Raw genomic sequence first — 18828 nt, 5'->3', positions numbered from 1 at the left:
TGGCATTTTCAGTGATCGGGTCGCCTGCGACCTCACCAAACCTGCTGGCTAGTTGTAAGGGATTTCCCGTGGGTTCCTTCGGGTTCCCCGCTGCAACTAGAAACTCTTCTTTCTTCCTTCCCGACATGGCTGCATCTTATTTCTCTCTCGGTTATGCTGCCGAGGACCCCGACGTGATGTTGAGTCCAAGTGGTCAGAGGAGCCCCCTTGCCAGGTTCCCGATCTCGCGGGGGGAAAGCACGCCGCCCTTGGCCATGAGCATGCTGTTAGCTGTAGGGTTTTGCGGATGCTCTTTATAAAGAAGTTCCCTTTTTTCATAGTTGCTACTTTTTTTTTTTTAATCATAGATGTTGAAATTTGTCAAACGCTTTTCTTGCATCCACTGAGATGTCCTCAGACTTTCTTCTTGAGTCTGTTGATATTGTGGATTGCATTGCGTCATAGCTTGACCTTATATTTCCAGGATAAACCCCACTTGATGTATCCCAGAGTCAAGTTACTCCAGGATAGAGACCCTTTCTAACCTATTGCTGGATTCAGTGTAATAGTTTGCTGAAGACTGTGCACCTGTGTTCCTGCCGGGTGCTGGCCGGACTCCGTCTCTGGCTCTCCCCGAGTTCGGGCAGAATTGCTAGGACGTCTCCCTTCAGTGTCTGGTGAGAATGAATTTCTTTCTTTTTTTTCTTTTTTAAAGATTTTATTTATTTATTGATGATAGACACAGAGAGAGGCAGAGACACAGGCAGAGGGAGAAGCAGGCTCCATGCCCGGAGCCCGACGGGACTCGATCCCGTGTCTCCAGGATCGCGCCCTGGGCCAAAGGCAGGTGCCAAACCGCTGAGCCGCCCAGGGATCCCCGAGACTGAATTTCTTTAGCAGATACGAGTGTGCGGCCCATCCATGCACCCTTGACTGTGCTGCGCTGTGTGTGGCTTTCAAGGAATTGGTCCATTTCTTCTAAATTGATGAGTTTACAGGCATCAAGCTAATATTTCCTTAATGTCTTTTTAATGTTTATAGGGTCTACAGCGATGTTCCCTTTCACTCCTGGTGTAATTTGTGCCTCCTTTGTCCCCATCACTCTGGCCCAGGTTCATCAGAGTCACTGAGTTTTCCAAATAACTGCTTTTTGCTCTCATTGATTTTTCTTTCGTGTTTTGTCTTCATTGATTTCTGCTATTATTTCCTTTGGTCTGATCGTTTTGGATTGAATTTGCCTTATCTAATTAATTAAGGTGAAGGTTTAGCTCATTGATTAGAAACTCCCCCCCCTTTTTAAAAGTAAGCATTCAGTGTAATGAATTCCTTTAGAGGTAAAGCACTGCTCTTGCTACAGTTCATGAATGTTAACGTTTTCCTTTTTTTTTCTTTAAAGAAAGGATGTTTTATTTTATTTTATTTTTTTAATTTTTTATTTATTTATGATAGTCACAGAGAGAGAGAGAGAGAGAGAGGCAGAGACACAGGCAGAGGGAGAAGCAGGCTCCATGCACTGGGAGCCCGATGTGGGATTCGATCCCGGGTCTCCAGGATCACACCCTGGGCCAAAGGCAGGCGCCAAACCGCTGCGCCACCCAGGGATCCCCTTCATTTTCATTCAATTCAAAATATTTTCTCATTTCTCTTATGAATTGCACTTTACCCCATTCACTGTTTAAAATCTGCGGATCTTTCGGAGATCTGTCATTGACTCATTACATTATGGTCTGAGAACATACTCTGTAGTATTTCAAGTTTTTTTTTTTTTTTAAATTTGGGTTTACAGGACGGCCCAGAACACGGCACGTGGTGACGCGCATTCCGTGCACACTGGAACGGACGTGCGCTCCACTGCGGGTGCGTCCGTCCGTCCGGCTGCCTGTCTCCGCGGGTGTGGGTCTGAGCTCCGACAGCCCGTCAGTCCTGCGGTCCTGCTTTGCTTCCTGTGCGCTGAAGTCCTGTGGTTGTGGGTACTCATCCTCGGTGTGAAACCTCCACGTGTGAGGGTGACGTAGCCGTGCCAGCTTCCCTTTGATTCGTGTCTCCAGGATAGATTTCCCCATCTTTTAATTTTTTCCCTGCCTTTATATTTAGAGTGGGCTTCTTGTAGACAGCATAGGCAGGCTTTCTTTTTTTGGTTAAATTCTAATAATTTGACAATCTGTCTTTAATTGGTGTATTTGGACTGTTTATATTTATGTAGTTATTCAGAATTGAATGTACGGACACCCGGGTGGCTCAGCGGTCGAGCATCTGCCTGCAGCCCAGGGCGTGATCCCTGGGGTCCCGGGATCGAGTTCCGCGTCGGGCTCCCTGCATGGAGCCTGCTTCTCCCTCTGCCTGTGTCTCTGCCTCTGTGTCTCTTGTGAATAAATAAATAACATCTTTAAAAGAGAATTGAGGGGGATCCCTGGGTGGTTCAGCGGTTTAGCACCTGTCTTTGGCCCAGGGCGTGATCCTGGGGCCCCAGGATCGAGTCCCACGTCGGGCTCCCGGCCTGGAGCCTGTCTCTCCCTCTGCCCGTGTCTTTGCCTCTGTCTCTCTTTCTCTATGTCTATCATAAATAAATAAAATATTTAAAAAGATAAAAGAGAATTGAATGTAGATCTACGACTTGTTCTGTTTGTCCACCTGTGTTGCCCTTTCCTGCCTTCTTTTGGATTCTTTGACAACCTTAGTATTCCACTTGGCCATCGGACTTTTTGCTGCATCTCTGTATTTTATTTATTTATTTATTTATTTTTTAGTGGTCACACTAGGGATTTCAGCATACATGCTATCCTTTCACGGCTGACTGGGAGCTAACCGTAGAGGCCTTACCCCCGCCATGCCAGTTGTGCATTCACAAGTCGTGTTATAATTTTTGCTTTCGACAGCACGTGTTTTTTAAAAACTTAAAAGGGAAAACGATCTTTTCTATGTACTCAGATATTGCCCATTTCTCTTCGTCCTCCATTCCCGAAGACACACATCTCCGTGTGGCATCGTTTCCTGGCGGCCTGACGAGTGTCATTATTATCTCCTTAGAGCAGCTCTGCACAACCAACTCTTACTTTCCCTTCTCCTGAGAGTGTCTTCGTTTTTCCTTCCTCCCCAAGGCATGTTTTCATAACTCACTGAACCTTGGGCTGACTGTTGTCCTCCAGCACTTTCAAGATCCTGTTTCCGCGTCTTCTGGCGTCTGCGGGTTCTGATTCACAAGCGCGTGTTCGGACTGTTGTTCCTCTGGGCAGGTTTCGTATCTACCTAGTGCCGTCCAGATTTTTATCTTTGCTTTGTTTTTAGCAGTTTATGGTGTGTCTAGGCACGGCTTTCTTTGGATTTACCGTTTGGAGGTCACTGCAATTCTTTTTTATTTATTTATTTATTTATTATTATTTTTTTTATTTATTTATGATAGTCACACAGAGAGAGAGAGAGAGGCAGAGACACAGGCAGAGGGAGAAGCAGGCTCCATGCACCGGGAGCCCGATGTGGGATTCGATCCCGGGTCTCCAGGATCGCGCCCTGGGCCAAAGGCAGGCGCCAAACCGCTGCGCCACCCAGGGATCCCGGTCACTGCAATTCTTAAATCTATAAATTGAGGTCTTCAAATGTGAGAAATTTTTGGCCAGTTTTTCTCCAAAAAATTTTTCCCCCTGCTCTATTTCTCTTCTCGGGATTTTAGTAACATGACGTTGGACCTTCTCATCCGGGCTCACAGGCCCCCGTGGCGTGGGCTTGCCCCCAGACTCCCATCTTTTATCCAGGCTGGATTTCCTTTGGCCGATTGTCCAGCTGAGTCTTTCCTTGGATACCTCCTTTTTGCTATTGAGCTTGTTAGTTTTTTTTTTTTATTTATTTTTGGCTTGTTTTTCAGTTCTGAAATTTGCATTTTGTTCTTTTGTATACTGTCTCCCCACCAGTTGAGATCTTTCCGTCTGTTTCCAGTGTGTTTAACTCTACCTTCTGTGACATGGTCTTGATAATTGTGTTCACGTGTCTCATTCCACCACCTGGATCTCAGGGTTGGCATCTGTTGATTGTCATTTCCCTTGGAAACTGGTCACGTTTTCCTAATTCTCTGTAGGTGAGTAACTTGGGATTGTAAATCCGGCATCGTGGCTGCCGTGTTGTGTAGGCTCTGGGTCTGTCATAATCCTCCGGAGAACACTGGTTTTCGTCTCAGCAGCCTGTCACCCTGGCTAGTTTACGCCGCAGGTTCTGCTGCCTCCAGCGGCCAGTGTGGCGGGGCCTCCCCGCGCGTCTGTAGACAGGGAGTGACCACACAGGGAGCCAGCGCCACCCGAGGCCCCTGTGTCGTCAGGACAGTGCCCCACGCTCTGCCGTGTTCCCGATCCCCTCTCTGGGTAGGACAGGGTGTCAGGGAGACCCTCTGGGGTGGCCGTAGACGGGGAGAGGGCCAGTGCCTCCCCAGGGCAGGGCACACGGGTGATCCAGGGTGCCCCCATCTCATCCTGGGCGCCCCTTTCTCCCAGCTCCCCATCCCCTGCTTTTATACTTTCCATGCTGCCTGTACTGGGGACAAATGTGTGTCCCACCAAAATGGTCCCAATGCCTCGTCCTCCCCCCTGCCCTTTCCTGTCCCAGTCTCCCAGGTAGTCCTCTCTAGTCTGATGGCCCCTGGCCCCCTTGTTAGCCCCTCCCACCGGTTTCCCTGGCCCCCAGTGATCTTGAGCAGGATACCAGCTCTGCCGCCGCTACAGACAACTGTAGTGCTCCTGAGCCCTATGCCCCATACGTTAGAATGAAGTGGGGTCAGGGTCAAGTCGCTGGGGTTTAGGACCAGGGCTCAGTGCTGGGCAGGGTCAATGCAAGGCTTGTGCTCGCAGGAGAGGTCACCCCAGCTCCCTATGCGCACGCGCACACACACACACACACACAGACAGGCGCTGGCAGGCCAGGAAACTTCTAGGGCCAGGGCCGAGGAATCAGCTCAAGGTCAAGCTGGGCCACACCTTCCTAGGTAAACAGAATAAATGTGTAAAAAGAAAAAAGATGATTAATGGGTACATACGACCTAACTTCTTGGACTTTGAGAGGATAAGCTTCCCTCTCCAACTTCTGGGCTATTTCAGAGGAGATGAGGGTGCTCCTTGCCCGGGGCAGGAGGAAGCCCATGATGCTGCAGGGTGCACGTCGGGGAGCGGGTGGTTCCCCGGGAGCGGGCTGGGCGGACCCGGGCAGGTTCCTTAGGCGCACACCAAGAGGGCATCGGAGCCCTGACGCCCCACCATGCAGCCCCACTGCGAGCCGTGAGGGGGCCCAGTCAGTGCGTGGCAAAAGGCAGGCTTTGCAGACAACCCTGCCCCCTGGGTCCTGGTGGGAAGAGGGAAAGGAGGGGGGGCACCTCCCCCAGCCAGGCTGCCCAGGCCCTCCATGCCCTGGGACCGGCAGCTGCCGTGGGATGGGGTCACCAGATGGAAGGTCTCCTCCTAGCCTATCAGAGCTGCCCCCAGGGGCACTGTGCATCTTGGGGACAGGTGGCTGGGTTACCAAAAACAAATGGGGGGGCCCAGGCACCAGACTGGCACTGCAGTTTCCTGCAAAATCTCCCAAATTAGCTGGCAGACAGCCCCCTCCTGGCTAAGGCATACATTACACCCCAAATCCAGATTGAATTTTCAGCTCATCGCCCTTCTGGCTGCACCCCATCCATCATGCCCTCAGAATGAAGGGCACGGAAGCCCCCTCTTAAGTGGTCCCCCTTAAGTGGGACCCCCCCCATCCCTCTCCTTGTTGTTGTCTGCTCACTCCCTGGGGCACTGGGACTCCAAGCCCCCTGCCCTCCCAGAGGTATGCCGCTCCCTCACCCCAAGGGGTCTGAGGCCGCCTCAGTGAGTGAGCCCACGAGGGTCTGTCCCACTGGAAGGGGACAGGACACTGCCCCCCTGCACCCTGCTACAGGCAGCTGCCCAGAGGTGACGGCGGAGCCCCGCCGGGCGCACCGAGAACCTTCGCCTGTCTCTGCGTCCCCAGCCCCACAGGGTGTCGCCCCAGCAGGCACCCTTGAGTGAATGCCCTGGCAGGGGCAAGGGCCTTGTTTCAGGGATGCTAGAGGACAGGAGCCACACTTAACGCACCCAGGTGTTCCCATGGACCCCACGCCACAAGGCAGCAGACCATGCAGGCATCGACTTTAATAGGGGGCTGACCTGTTTGAGGGGCTGGGAGGGTCCCCTTTCTGTTCTTGTTGGGAGGGACGTGTCACTGGGATTGTCTGAAACCAAGATGAACCGTCAACTAGGGAGCCGCGACCACCCTCCACAGCCTCTGCCCTGCAGCTGATGACTCAGAGACGGCGGGTCAGAGAGCCCGGGGTGCTCGGCAGGGTCCCAGGCAGCAGGGCCGCGGCCACCAGAGCAGACCCCGTCAGCACCTCCGGGGACTCCAGTGAGACCGCTGGCTCCCCGGGACGTCCCTCTGTGGTGGGGCCGCCTCTGCGTGCACAGCCGCATGTGACGGGGACTGTTCGGTGGTCCTGCAGCCACCAATCCAGCAGGGGTGCGTCCTCCCCGACCAGCCCGACGCCCCAGAACGCCGACACAGAAGAGGAGAGGTTTCCAGCCCTGAAACGACGTGGAAACTGGGCAGGTCAGGAAGCCAGGCCAAGGCAGGGACTCTTCCACTGTGCTGCCGGGCCGCCGTCGGGAGCAGCAGGAAGAAGCGAGGGAAGGAAGGGCAAGGAAGCTAGGCTCGACGCGCCCTCCAAACGGAGAGCGGGCTGCAGAGAAGGCAGCCGTGGAGCCTCACGGGGCCAGGGACAGGAGTGTGCCGGCACCAGGAGCGTTGGGCCTGCCTGTGGCCGCGTGGGAACCACAGCGTCAGAGCTGTGTTGGCTGGAGGGTCCAAATGTTGCCATTTAATCCAGAAATGAGAGCAAGACAGCAGCGCCAGGGCAACGCTCCGTAGAGTCATCCTGGTATCAAGCCCTGTGTGCGCCACGCTGCGCCGTCAGCACCTGACCGGCCTGGCCTGGCGCCGGCCTCCTGGGAGCCGGGTCAGGGCTGGCCACGCACCCAAACTCTGTGGGCCCCAGTCTCTGGGGAGTCCCTGCCAGTCCCATGCAAAGAGGCCAGTTAGGAGGCTGCCACCAGGTCCACCTGCTTGGGCCTGGCCTTGATGGGGACTTTTTCTGTGGAGGAAAAAAAAAGAGGTTAAAAAAAAAAAAAGAAAAGAAAGAGGTATTTGTCAAGTATACAAGACCCCACCAGCAGAAACTTCCAGAGGAGGAGGGGAGGTGGCAAGGAGCCAAGTGCCAGGGCAGTGGGCTCTGGGCAGAGCCTGCGGGGCTGACAGGCAGTGCCAGCGAACAGAGCGGTCCAAGGCTCAAGCACTCGGGGCCCTGGCGTGAAGGAGGAACGCAGGGGGGCAGAGAGAAACGTGGAGAGGCCAGAGCCACGCAGGGCCCCCGCGGAGAGCAGCACTGCAGGGCCGCTCGGCCCAGGGCCCTGCTATTTAGAGGACAGCTCGACCTGGGCTGGACACGGCCTTTTCCCAGCTCTGCCTGTCGGATACGCCTGTCTGAATGGGGTTAGGCTCTTAGAAGTCACCCCCCACCCCAGAATCCAGGCCCAACCCTCCCGAGTTGGCCTCGGCAAGCTCACCTGCCCAGATCTCCCACCAAGCGGGAAGGGAAGGACCTTGCAGCTGGGGGATTTTGCTTTGTTCTAGAACTCACTGTTTTCCAAAGCACAGAACAAGCAGCGTACCTGGTTCCTTTGTGGGAAGGGGCTCCGAAGGAACCTCTGGGAGCTTTATCTGCTCCTGCAAGAAACAGAAGGTGGAGGCTGTAGACACAGCCTGAACAAGACCTCCCGTGCCACAGCTCCAGAGCGCCTGAGACTGGAATGACCCCAGGGGGCTTCCTTGGAGATCCCTCGTCAGACCCTGGACAGGCAGGAGCACGGGCTTTGAAACAGACCTCAGTCTCGCACAAACTCTAGTTACTTTCGGAACACCAGCTGCAAAGCCAGAGTGGTGTACTCACATGAAGCCCGGTGCAGGTGCTCACCTAAGGCCAATGACCACAATGGGCAGAGGCCTCCTGGGGGTCCGATCCCCTGAGCGACCGTGCCTGGTCCTGGGGGTCTGATCCCGAGCGACCATGCCCCGTCCTGGGGGTCCGATCCCCTGAGTGACCGTGCCCTGTCCTGGGGGTCCGATCCCCTGAGCGACCGTGCCCCGTCCTTACCTGAGTAATTGCATTCAGCTCCTCCAGGATGGCATCTTCATCCTCCTGAGTGAAGCTTCCTGCCAATAGTTCATCTATTTGCTGCAAAAGGAGGAGCAGAGGTGAGGACAGTGGCCAGGCTGGGGCAGGGGGTACAGTGGCCCCTTGTGGAGGAAGGAGACAGCCCGTGGCTCAAGGCCCTCCTCACTTGAGAGATGGTGACCACCAGGGGCCTGGGGGGCGTGGCCCTCGAGGGTGGTCGCTGGGCACGCCCAGGCGGCTGGTGCGCTTGCTGGCTGGTGGAAGGTGGGGCCCCGTGACCCAGCAACACCAAGCGACACCTACCCGCTGGTACTCCACGGCTTCCTGGGTCTCCTCCAGTATCCGCTCCACTTCTTCTATGGACATCACCTAATGAGTGCAGAGCGTGGGGGTCCCGTCAGTGAGGCACATAACCAACCCCCGAGGTAAGACCACCTGGACTGCAGGGCGCAAGCCGGGCCACGTGGACACACAGCTCTGGTGCTTTCTGCCGTGGGCTGGGCCTGCGCACAGAGGCTCCAGGGCTGTCAAGACCCGTCTCTTCAGAAGCCTTGAGTGCACTGCTCAGACTCCTTCTGGCCTCTGCTGCAGGCCTTCGGGTACCCCAACCAACCCTAGCAGGTCCAGGTAGAAATAAATAAAACGGCGTCAAAAACGTTCTCTGGGCAGCTGACTCGACTTCCTTTGGGTTCACAGTAGCTCCTTCGCTTGAGTGGCAGGCACAGCACCACAGGGACGGTCAGAAAACCTGGGAGGCCGTGGTGCCCCGTGTAGCCCCCTGCTGTCCTCTCATCAGGAGATGGCCTCTCTGGGCCTCACCCTCCTTTTGCCACCCACCCCTATGCTGCTTCCTGGGACGAGGCTCTGGTCACCTCCTCCAGGAAGCCCTCCCAATGAGTTCACTACCCCGTTGGTGCACCCTCACCAGGTTTTTCTTCCAGTCCCTCGAGCATCTGCAGACCCAATTCATCGTCTCTGCCCATCACCCCATCCTCAGGCCAATACCCGAGTCTGTCTGCCCCCAACACCATCACCCTCTCCCACATTCCCGCCAGGCACGGACAGCTCCCGGCCGAGGTGTGAGCTCAGGAGCAAGCCCCGCCCCTCGTTCCCCGAGCCCCCCTTCCTCTCTGCCCCCACCCTGCGAGGACCTACCTGGTGCATCTTCTTCAGACACTCGTTTCCAATCTGCAGCCCTTCCACCACCTTCATTTCAATCTGGGTGAACTCAATGCTCTGGACCTGGGGAGACCGCAGCAGACTCGGCCGTCAGGGGCCCGCCTTCCCCGCCCGCTCCCCGCCGCTCCCGCTCGCCTACCATCGTTTCCAGGCTGCTGATCTGGTTCTCTGTCTTGTCCAGAAGCTGCTCCCGATACCGCTTCTTCTTGAGCAGCAGCTTGGCGCGGCTGCAGAGGGAACCCGAGCAGTGAGCCGGCAGCCGTAGCCGTTGGCCGGCCTTGCCCGGCGCTCACCGGCCTCCTGGGCCAGCCCACCCCCGGTGTGGAGCCTGTCCGCGCGCAGCCTGCCCAGGGCCCCACTCACTCCTTCTTCCCGTCCCGGAGGAGCTGCCTCGCGATCTCCCGCTCCCTCTCCAGCTGCTGAGTGATCCTCTTCTGGTACTGCTTCAGCTTGTCCCGCTGCTGCTTTAGTTGCTGTGAGAGAGCAGGCCGAGGTCAACAGCACGGCCTCCCCGCACCGGGCCCCGCGGGCCACCCGGCACCCGGCCCGGCCAGCCTGGAGGTGCTCGGACTGCCGCCCCTGGCAGCACACCCTCTGAACAGTTCTCCACGGGGGCCGTGGGCACATGGCGCAGTATCTGGGCACGTCCGCGGCTGTCAAGAGCCGGGTGCTGCTGGCCCCGTGGGTGGAGGCTGGGGATGCTGCTCAATGCCCTGCGATGCCCGGGATGGCCTCGACGCAGAGTGAGCCGGCCCCATCGTGCACGGTGCCGAGGTGGGGACCAATCTGCAGCCCTTCGCAGGGGGCTGATGCTCACAAGCGCATCTCCGCACGGCACTGCCGTAGCTGCTCTGGGGGCAGGCCAGGGTGCTGACGGTGCCTCGAAGGTTCAGAGACAACATGGAAGGGCACCAGAAGGCACCATGCCCCCGGCCCCAGCGAGGGTTTGGGGCCTTCCGTCCCGGCTTCATTTGGGTGAACTGTTTGTGTGATCTCACCAAGCCCCTGGGACCCCCAGGTACCGTCCCAGAAAGGACGCATGGCCATTTACACATGCCAGTCAATTCTACCCTATTTTAGGCCATTTACGTCTCTTCCAAATTTCATTTTTGATGATGCTTGGGTGAGCACCTGCAGCCACAGGGCATTTCTCATACGTAGCATTATGTCTTTAGGATCGATTGCTCTGAATTAATGAAGTTAACTAAGTCGTGAGCTAGGTACATCCGTAAGACCCCGTATGGCTAGACACCACCCAGCAATGTAGACGTGTCTGCAGGGGCCTGTTTGAGGGTCCCTCTACAGCACGTTCTCCTGAGGGCCTGGCCCTACCGCACCACGGGGCCTGTGGGTCAGGCTCTGTGATGGTGCCGCTCTCCTTGCTGCAGTGCAGGGTGCCCAGTCTCCTGCCCCCACGGCCCACGGACACCGTGGCCAGCCTGCCGCCCAGTCTTCTCAGCTCTGGCTGCCCTTCCTCCCCAGGGCCTGGGCACCCACACCCACCCCTCGGGCCACTGTCCCAACTGGGTGCGCATAAAGTATTGAAGACAAAAGAAGCAGGTGTGGCCAGGCTGCCCCCCCGTTGTAAAACAAGGAGTGTTGGCAGAGGGTCACGGGACGGACGGACACTAGGCTCGGAGCGTCTTAGGAAACCATCAGGCAGTAATTTGTTTTAATGTGTGCAAGCCTCGTTGTTCCCCAAACTGAATCCCCAGCAAGTGGCAAGGCCTCCTCCAAGAGGAACCCAGAGGTGAGTCCTTAGGGGGAGACGACGCCCGCCTTGGGGGCTTCCCGGTGCCAGAGCAGCGACCAGCAGGGCCCGATGCCCCCGCTGCCCTCCTGCTGCCCCTCGCCCGACTACCCATCCGGCTCCCGCTCAGCACCCAACGCTGTTCAGATCTTTAGGGACAATTGTGCCTGATTCTCCTTCCTCTGGGGAACTTCAGCTAAGAACCCGTTATGACATAGGGCCAAGGTGGAAAAAAAAAATCATCTGTCGCTTGAATTCGTTTCTCTCTTGGTGCAAAAATAACGGGTTTTCGATGCAGGCAGCTTAGAAAAGACGACAGGCCAAACAGTCAACTCCGCTCGCGCTTAGGACCCCCGCCCCCCGCCCCCCGACTCTCCACCTGCCGCGTCACTTCACCCGAGACCGGGTCTGTCCGCAGCAGCGAAGTTTTCTACCGGGGCTCCGCGGACTCCGCGGGCGGGAGCAGCAGTGGGCGCGGGGCTCCGGGGGCGGGGCTGAGAGGGGGCGGGGCCTCCACCAGGGGCGGGGCTGAGAGGGGGCGGGGCCTCCACCAGGGGCGGGGCTCAGAGGGGGCGGGGCCTCCACCAGGGGCGGGGCCTCCACCGGGGCTCCCTCGGGCCGCGGCCCCCGCCCCCACCCCCAGCCCGCAGCGGAGCGGGACCCCGCGGGGCGCCCCCGCCCCCACCCCCGCCCCCACCCGGGACGTGGCCGGGACCTGCCCCCTGGAGCGCGCGCCCGCCGGCAGAGCAGGTGCGACCACGACGGCGCGGCCCCGGCCCGTCCAGCCCCCCCCCACCCCCCGCCCCGGGCGCCTGCAGCGCGGGGCTCGAGCTCGGAGGCCGCCGCCCGGCCGCAGGAGCCCGCCCAGCCGCCGCGCCGCGGGCCCGCTCTCACCAGCACGGCCTTGTCCTGCTCGGTGACCCGGCTCTGCTTCTTGCGGCCGAACAGGTTGCCCATGGCGCCCCGGCCCGCGCCCCGCCCCCGCCGCCCTTCCGGCCTCCGTACTCGGGCCCCGCCCCCTACGGCGGCCGCGCGGGACCAGGCGCCGCGGAGGGCGACGCGCGCGGGCGATGACGTCACCGGGTTCGAATCCGCCCCTGCGGCCTCGGCGACCGAGACCCGAGGGCGCCGCCGAGGGATGCGCGCCGCGTGACCTCCAGGAGGCTGCAGCGGGGCTCTCGGGCACGAAGGGGTCCCTGACGCCGCGGTCGGTGACGCTCTGATCAGCCCGCGGCCTCCCCGCCGCCCGCGGGGCCGCACCTGACGGCTCCGCGTCACCTGGGGCTCCCCGTGCCCGGGCAGCCTCCGGCCGGGGGGCGGGGGGAGGGCTCCGCGGGGCCTCGGGGCGCGGAGCATCACATCCCCTGGCTCCGGGGACGCGCTGCGCTGCGCCCCGCTCGGCCGCCCCGGGGACCCCATAAACCCCATAAACCCCATAACCGAGGCCGCAGGGCCGCGCCAGCTCCGGGCAGCCCCGCGGCCCCAGCACGGCAGCCCCTGCCTCGCCCCTGGGCCAGGTGCCGCACCCAGAGCCCGCGTCCTTCGGTGGGGACAGGTCACCGCGTCCCGGCGGAGCGGGGCCTGATGAGCCGACCCGCCCCGGGTGCTGCCTGGGCCCCCAGGCTGCTCTGGGCTGCTCTGGGCTGTTCTGGGCACTGACAGCCGTGGGCAGCGGCCTCGGTTAGGGGGGTTGGAGTTGCTGAGCCCCGGCCTCATCCCGGCTGCCGAGGCCACTTTGCACTGGGCCACCAGCCGGGAGGCAGGAGAAAGCGCTCGTGGGGGCGACCCAAGTCCGCTTTGGGCCCCGAGGCCTGGAGTTCTGTCCCTGGTGCCGGCACCTGCTCTAGGGCTGCCCCATACTTCATCCTGGACCCCCTGACTGGCCGGGGGTCCCCTAGGGGGCCGCAGCCGCCTGCCAGGGCAGGTCCAGCCTTGCTAGGACAGCAGGGGCCTGCCTGCGGCGACGCGCGGTCCCGAGGCGAGAGCCAGAGCTGGTCGGTCGGAGAGGCCGCCACTGGGCCGCGAGAGGCGCGGGGCCGTGGAATCCACCGCCCACCCCGTAGGCCTTTACGTCCAGCAGTAGCGATGCCCCGTGACCTCCAAGGCCGGGTCACGAGGCGACACGGCCCCATCTCTCCGGGTGCGCACTCTGGAACCCAGCCGCCTGGAGACTGGGGTTTCTGCCGGGGTCACAGGAGCCGGGACAGCTTTCCCCACGCACCTGGCCTCACGGTCGGAGCCACCAGCGCAAGGGTGAAGTGACGCGATGGGGCGGCGGGCGATCTGAGGGCCCGTCCTGCCCTCGCTCCCGGCCGCCCTGGACCTGACTGGGCCAGGGGAGACGTAGGACTCTGTTGGGGACGTCGGGCGGAGCTGGATGATTCTGTCCACGGCCGGGGCCAGCGTTCCCACACTGTGCAGCTTGCTCGGGTCTAGGGGCCCGACCAGCCATCACGTCCTCCACGGATGCTGGAGGTCCCAGCACGGTCCCTCGTGACTGCTGCTCCCACGAGCCCCTCCCTCATCTCTGGGCCCGGCCCCTCCGGGTCCCCGGGGGAAATCGGGGGGCTCAGTTGTGATGGCAGCACCTCTACCGTCATCCCTGGCCCACGGACAGCTTCTCAAGCTTGTCTCGCCAAGGGCTGTCTCAGAGCCTCTGCAGGCTGGCGTGCTTCGGGGACACAGTGAGGGCCCCAGGGAGGGGGCCGCACCTGACAAGCTCACACCGCGTCCTTGTCTCCCTAAGCCCCTGCCCTGCACCCCCCGGGCGCCCCCCGTGGCTGCGGGTTTGAGCCAGTAACGTCTTGGTATTTTCGGGGTGGGGTCCCGAGGACCACCAGTGTCCCGGTAGTGACTGCCCACGTGAGGGGCTGTCCCCGACAGGCAGGAGGGCCCCCGGGCTGGCGGCTGGGGACTGGGGGGGCAGGGACAGGGACGGGGGTGGGGGGCACAGTCCTTCCTCTCCGTCTCCATCCTCAGCCGTCTCCAGGCTCTGAGCTGGCCGGGCGGCGGACACCCGCCGTGGGCCGTAGTCCTTGCAGCGCGGGGCAAGGCTGGGGGGGCGCTTCCCGGACACCGCGTCCCACCCAAGCACTAAGGCCTCCCGAGGCCGCCAGCTTTCCTGATCTGGATCCGCCCTGGCCCTGAGAATGTAAAGCGCCACGCTCATCGGTTTAAAAGATGTGATCTTGCCCCCGGGCGGTCAGAGGTCACCAGTGGGCGCCGGCCCCCACGCTGCTGTGCAGCTGCCGCTCGGGCTCCCAGAACCCGGCCTCGGGAGCACCTCGGCCGGCAGTCACAGACGCGCTTGGCCACGTTGGCGAGCACAACTCGGCTGCCCAGCCCCTCGCAGGCCATGTGGTTGCCGGGGCTGCCGTGACAAATTGTCACAGCCCGGAGGGCGGGAACCACAGAAATGCGTGGTCTCTAGGCCTGAAGGCGGGAAGGCGAGGTGTGGGCAGGGTCCTGAGGGGGTCGCCCTGGTCCGCTGGTGCCGTGGCTGGTCCTTGGCCTGTCCCTTGGCCTGTCCCTGCCGCCCCCTGCCTCCGGCCGCCCTGTGTGCGCGGCTGTGTCCAGATTTTCCCACGAGGTCCCGGTCATACTGGATCAGGGCCCACCCAGGGGCCTCTTCTTATCTTGATTACCTCTGCAAGGGACCCTACTTCCAAGTTAGATGACGTCCAGAGGAACGGGGGTTAGGACTTCAATAGCTGCATTTCGAGGGGACGCAGTTCAACCCGCAACACAGCGATGAGGTCACCACTTCTTTTTTTTTTAATTTTTATTTATTTATGATAGTCACAGAGAGAGAGAGAGAGAGAGAGAGAGAGAGAGAGAGGCAGAAACATAGGCAGAGGGAGAAGCAGGCTCCATGCACCGGGAGCCCGACGTGGGATTCGATCCCGGGTCTCCAGGATCGCGCCCTGGGCCAAAGGCAGGCGCCAAACCGCTGCGCCACCCACGGATCCCGAGGTCACCACTTCTTATAACCTATTCTGGGTTTCAGCCTTCGAGGCTCTCTCCTGGGGTTAGAGGCTATGGGAACCCCCACATCGCCCTGCTTCGCTCGGGGCACCTCTCGGCATTTCAAGCCCAAGGTGTGTAATGCAGGGTCAGTGCCTCTAAACCAGCGACGGGGTGGCAGGAATGAAGGCGGGGGGCCCATCACTGGATCTTGGGGACACCGAAACTCCGCAGCCCGAGGGAACGCGAGGTGTCGGAGAGGGCCGGCGTCCTGCCCCGTCTTACCTGCCGCGAGCCTCCCCCCCCCCCGCCCCCGGGTAGCCTGCGGCCCCCAGCGGGCTCAGGAGAAGCATGGAAAGTAGCCTGGAATCCCGATGTGGTGGCCACCCCGGGGGGGGGGGGGGCGCTGGTAGGAAAACACGGTCCTCGTGGGGGGCACCAGCAACAGGGCCGCTGGCGGCCCCCCGGAGTGACCCCAGGCCTTCTGGAGCAGGTGACAGAAGCTGCACCTGAGACGCGGGGAGCCGGCTGCAGGGACCACCTGGGGCTCCGGGTCCCCGCGGTGCACCTGCTGCACATCCTCCAGCCGCGCTCGGATTGGCCGCCCTCCAGGGGCCAATCAGCTGTGGCCGCGGGCGGGGCTGGAGGCTGATTGGCTGAGCCTGGCTGCGGTGCGCGCAGCGGGCCAGTCCGCGGCGGGAGGGCGGGGCCGCGGGGCGGGCGCTCCACGCACGTGCTCACCACCGTCCCGCCCGAGGCCCGTGGTCCCCGCACCTGTGTGTGGGCCGTGGGTCCTGCGGGCGCTGAGCCGGGGTGGTGGGAGCGGTACAGGCGCAGCGCCGACGGGGCCCTAGGGCGTGTGAGGCGTTGCCAGGGGTCCCGGTCAGGGGTCCTGGGTGTGGAGCGCAGGAGGCAGCAGGAAACGGTGGGAAATGCGGGATGAGCCAAGGAATCTTCTGGAAGAAGTCAGAAGAATCTGGGCAAATTCCCAGGGACTGGGTGTGAGCCCAGGAGATGCTGGGGACCCAGGTCAGGGTGTTGGCCCGTGGACGCTGGAGCGGGCCTGGGGGTGGGCCTGTGGGGGCCCCGGGGCAGGCATCCTTGGGGGGACCGGGGAAGGGAAGCGGCCCTGAGAGGTCTGGACTGCAGGGGGTTGGCTGCGGCGGGGAGGCTGCAGGCGGGAGGCTGTGGCGGGAGGCCTGGGAGGGGCTGCAGGGGGGGAGGCCTAGGAGGAGCTGCAGGGGGGAGGCTGTGGCGGGAGGCCTGAGAGGGGCTGCAGGGGGGAGGCCCGGGAGGGGCTGCAGGGGGGAGGCTGTGGCAGGAGGCCTGGGAGGGGCTGCAGGGGGGAGGCTGTGGCGGGAGGCCTGGGAGGGGCTGCAGGGGGGAGGCTGTGGCAGGAGGCCTGAGAGGGGCTGCAGGGGGGAGGCTGTGGCGGGAGGCCTGAGAGGGGCTGCAGGGGGGAGGCCCGGGAGGGGCTGCAGGGGGGAGGCTGTGGCGGGAGGCCTGGGAGGGGCTGCAGGGGGGGAGGCCTGAGAGGGGCTGCAGGGGGGAGGCCTGGGAGGGGCTGCAGGGGGGAGGCTGTGGCGGGAGGCCTGGGAGGAGCTGCAGGGGGGTTGGCTGTGGCGGGAGGCCTGGGAGGGGCTGCAGGGGGGGAGGCCTGAGAGGGGCTGCAGGGGGGAGGCCCGGCAGAGGCTTGGTTTGCAGGCCCCGCGGCAGCGGAGCCCCGGAACCGCAGCAGGTCAGGTGCCGAGACACGTCTTTTAGGGCCTTGAGGGAGGAATGGACGCGGGCGGCGGGGCGGCGGGGCGGCGGCCGGCGGGGCACCCATGTCCTTGCTGGAGGGTGGGCGGCGCCGCGCTTGCAGCGGCGAGCCCCGGGCGGCCACGCGGTGGCGCTGCAGGACAGCCTGGCGTCGGGGCGCCGCCTCCCCGCAGGGACCGCCGCCCGCCCCCCGCGCCCCCGCCCTGCACCTCCGCGCGGGGCTTCGCCCGCCAGCACCTGCCACCCAGCGGGCCGTGGGTCCAGGGGTCCTCACAGGACGGCGGGCCCAGCAGGCCGCGGGGCCGCGTGGAGGGCTCCCTGGCTGGGTCCCTGCCCGGGGTGGGCAGCGAGCGATGCCCTCGACGTCCAGATCCCGCGCCGCGGCCGCCCGCCTGTCCACCCGCACTGGGTGCCTGCTCTGGGTGCTGCCCGGGTCTGCGCCCTGGGGGTGGGTGGGTGCTGAAGACCCGGGTCAGGCGCCCTGATGGGGGCCGGGCACCGTGGGGGGCGGGAGCTCTGGTCCCCGGACCCCCGGGCGTCCTGGCGAGCAGGGCGCAGGGTGCAGGTGACCTGGTGTCCCCGCCCCCCCCCCCCCCCCCCCCGACTGGCACAGACTTGGGAGAGCCCCCTCTCCGCCTGCGGGGCCGGATCCAGACCCAGACCCGCCGAAGCTGCGCCCAGCGCGAGCTCACGCTTCTGTCTTGGGGTTTTGTGTTTCTTTAGGTGGAATTCACGCCACATAAATTCACCATTTTAAAGTGGACGATTCAGGGCATGTGGTGCCTTCGCGATGTTGGGCCACCGCGACCTCCCGCAGCTCCAGAACGTTCTCATCACCCCTGCCCGGCCCCGGGAACCACTGGTCTTGACACGGGTTCTGCGGGGCCGCAAGCCGGATATTTCATAAAAGGACAGTTAGCTCCTGGCCGCGCGCCTGTCCCCTCCCCCGGCCGGCCCGGCCCGTGGCGGGTTTGCCACTGGCTTCGTGCGGTCAGACCACGGCCTGTGTACCCGCCCGTCCGCGGGCGCCCGGGGGCTGCGTCCCGGCTGTGGCGAGGGGCGCTGCCGAGAACGGTGGAGCCCAGGCCCCGCGGGACGTCTGTCCCCCTCCGGGCCCGGGGCTCCCGTGTCCTGTGCTCGCCGAGGTTTCAAGCCGAGCGCGCTGCTCTGCTCCCTGCGGTCCCACCGCCCTGGCGGGGGCCTGTGTGGGTTCCAGGCCCCAGCGGGTGTGGGGTGGCACCTGTTCGCGCTTTCCTAGACACGAATGACGCCGAGCCTCTCGCTGATGTCCGCTGAGTCGTGAGAGGGCTGCGTGGCCTGGGCAGTCCTGCCTTCCAGGCGCGCGGTTTGCACACTTTCTGCAGAACCGTCGTCCGTAGCTTGTCTTCCCTGCATCTTGGAAAATGTCTTTGATGCACAAACCGTGTCACCCAGTCAAGTCCGACCGCCTCCTCTTTCGCCGCGGGTGTCTCCGGTGCCCCCGCAAACCCCGGGGCTGCAGGGCCTGACGCCTCCCCGTGTGTCTTCCCCACGAGCCTGGCGGGTTCAGTTCTTGTGCTTGTGCCCCGACCCCCGAGTTGGTTCTCGCGGGTGGTGGGAGCTGAGAGCGCGCCTGCACTCGGCTTCCGGGGCTTGCACGCCCAGCTGTCCCCCCCTTTAGCCCGAGGCGGGGGGCGTCCATCTCGGTGCAAGGCGGGTACTGGAGGCCTTGGCGCTCGGCTCGGGGTGGGGGGGCTCTGGGCCCCGCTCCCCTGCCGGGCAGCCCGGCCTCGTGCCCACACCGCCGTTTGGATCATCGTAGCTTCGTAGGAAGTTGTGAAACAGGGAGATTCGAGCCCCCCAAGGTCTGCCTTCCCATTGTGCCTGGAGACCTCGCGGCCCCTCGCACGTCGTCCCCGTGCGTCGGAGGGGCGGCCCCCCCAGGTCTGCGGGAAGGCGCCCGGGGGTTTGACTGGAGGGTCCCGGGTGCGCAGGGCGCCGT

General features: G+C 62.5%; 2 protein-coding genes across 2 annotated transcripts; both read right to left on the bottom strand.

Annotated features, from left to right (window-relative positions):
- Nucleotides 1-6099: 6099 nt before the first annotated feature.
- On the bottom strand, nucleotides 6100-12100 carry CHMP6 (charged multivesicular body protein 6). The gene is made up of 8 exons (XM_055312862.1): nucleotides 12018-12100; nucleotides 9737-9846; nucleotides 9513-9600; nucleotides 9350-9436; nucleotides 8498-8563; nucleotides 8174-8254; nucleotides 7692-7746; nucleotides 6100-7114 (listed from the first exon to the last, which is right to left on the bottom strand). The coding sequence occupies exons 1-8, from the start codon at nucleotides 12078-12080 to the stop codon at nucleotides 7059-7061; spliced, it is 606 nt and encodes a 201-aa protein (XP_055168837.1). The 5' UTR covers nucleotides 12081-12100; the 3' UTR covers nucleotides 6100-7058.
- A 1250-nt stretch (nucleotides 12101-13350) lies between these two features.
- Nucleotides 13351-18643, bottom strand: LOC129502428 (basic proline-rich protein-like). Its single transcript, XM_055314037.1, has 9 exons — nucleotides 18270-18643; nucleotides 17859-18048; nucleotides 17650-17724; nucleotides 16911-17289; nucleotides 16130-16295; nucleotides 15655-15978; nucleotides 14337-14493; nucleotides 13986-14157; nucleotides 13351-13592 (listed from the first exon to the last, which is right to left on the bottom strand). The coding sequence occupies exons 1-9, from the start codon at nucleotides 18641-18643 to the stop codon at nucleotides 13351-13353; spliced, it is 2079 nt and encodes a 692-aa protein (XP_055170012.1).
- Between the last annotated feature and the right edge of the window lie 185 nt (nucleotides 18644-18828).

The sequence above is a fragment of the Nyctereutes procyonoides genome, unplaced genomic scaffold (genome assembly GCF_905146905.1).
Source record: "Nyctereutes procyonoides isolate TBG_1078 unplaced genomic scaffold, NYPRO_anot_genome, whole genome shotgun sequence".
Lineage (NCBI taxonomy): Eukaryota > Metazoa > Chordata > Mammalia > Carnivora > Canidae > Nyctereutes > Nyctereutes procyonoides.
Note: the sequence above shows the minus strand (reverse complement) of the source record. Positions and strands in the feature narration are given on the sequence as shown.

What these genes read in the sequence shown, in the direction of transcription:
- CHMP6 (XM_055312862.1), bottom strand. Translation starts at nt 12,080, where the DNA reads ATGGGCAACCTGTTCGGCCGCAAGAAGCAGAGCCGGGTCACCGAGCAG. An exon ending in GTCTGAAGAAGATGCACCAG is followed by an intron (nt 8,564 to 9,349) that starts GTAGGTCCTCGC and finishes TGCACTCATTAG; the next exon opens with GTGATGTCCATAGAAGAAGT. An exon ending in AGCTGAATGCAATTACTCAG is followed by an intron (nt 7,747 to 8,173) that starts GTAAGGACGGGG and finishes TGTTTCTTGCAG; the next exon opens with GAGCAGATAAAGCTCCCAGA.
- LOC129502428 (XM_055314037.1), bottom strand. Translation starts at nt 18,643, where the DNA reads ATGATCCAAACGGCGGTGTGGGCACGAGGCCGGGCTGCCCGGCAGGGG. An exon ending in GGACTTGACTGGGTGACACG is followed by an intron (nt 18,049 to 18,269) that starts GTTTGTGCATCA and finishes GAACCCACACAG; the next exon opens with GCCCCCGCCAGGGCGGTGGG. An exon ending in ACCCTCCAGCAAGGACATGG is followed by an intron (nt 16,296 to 16,910) that starts GTGCCCCGCCGG and finishes CCCCCCCTGCAG; the next exon opens with CCCCTCCCAGGCCTCCCGCC.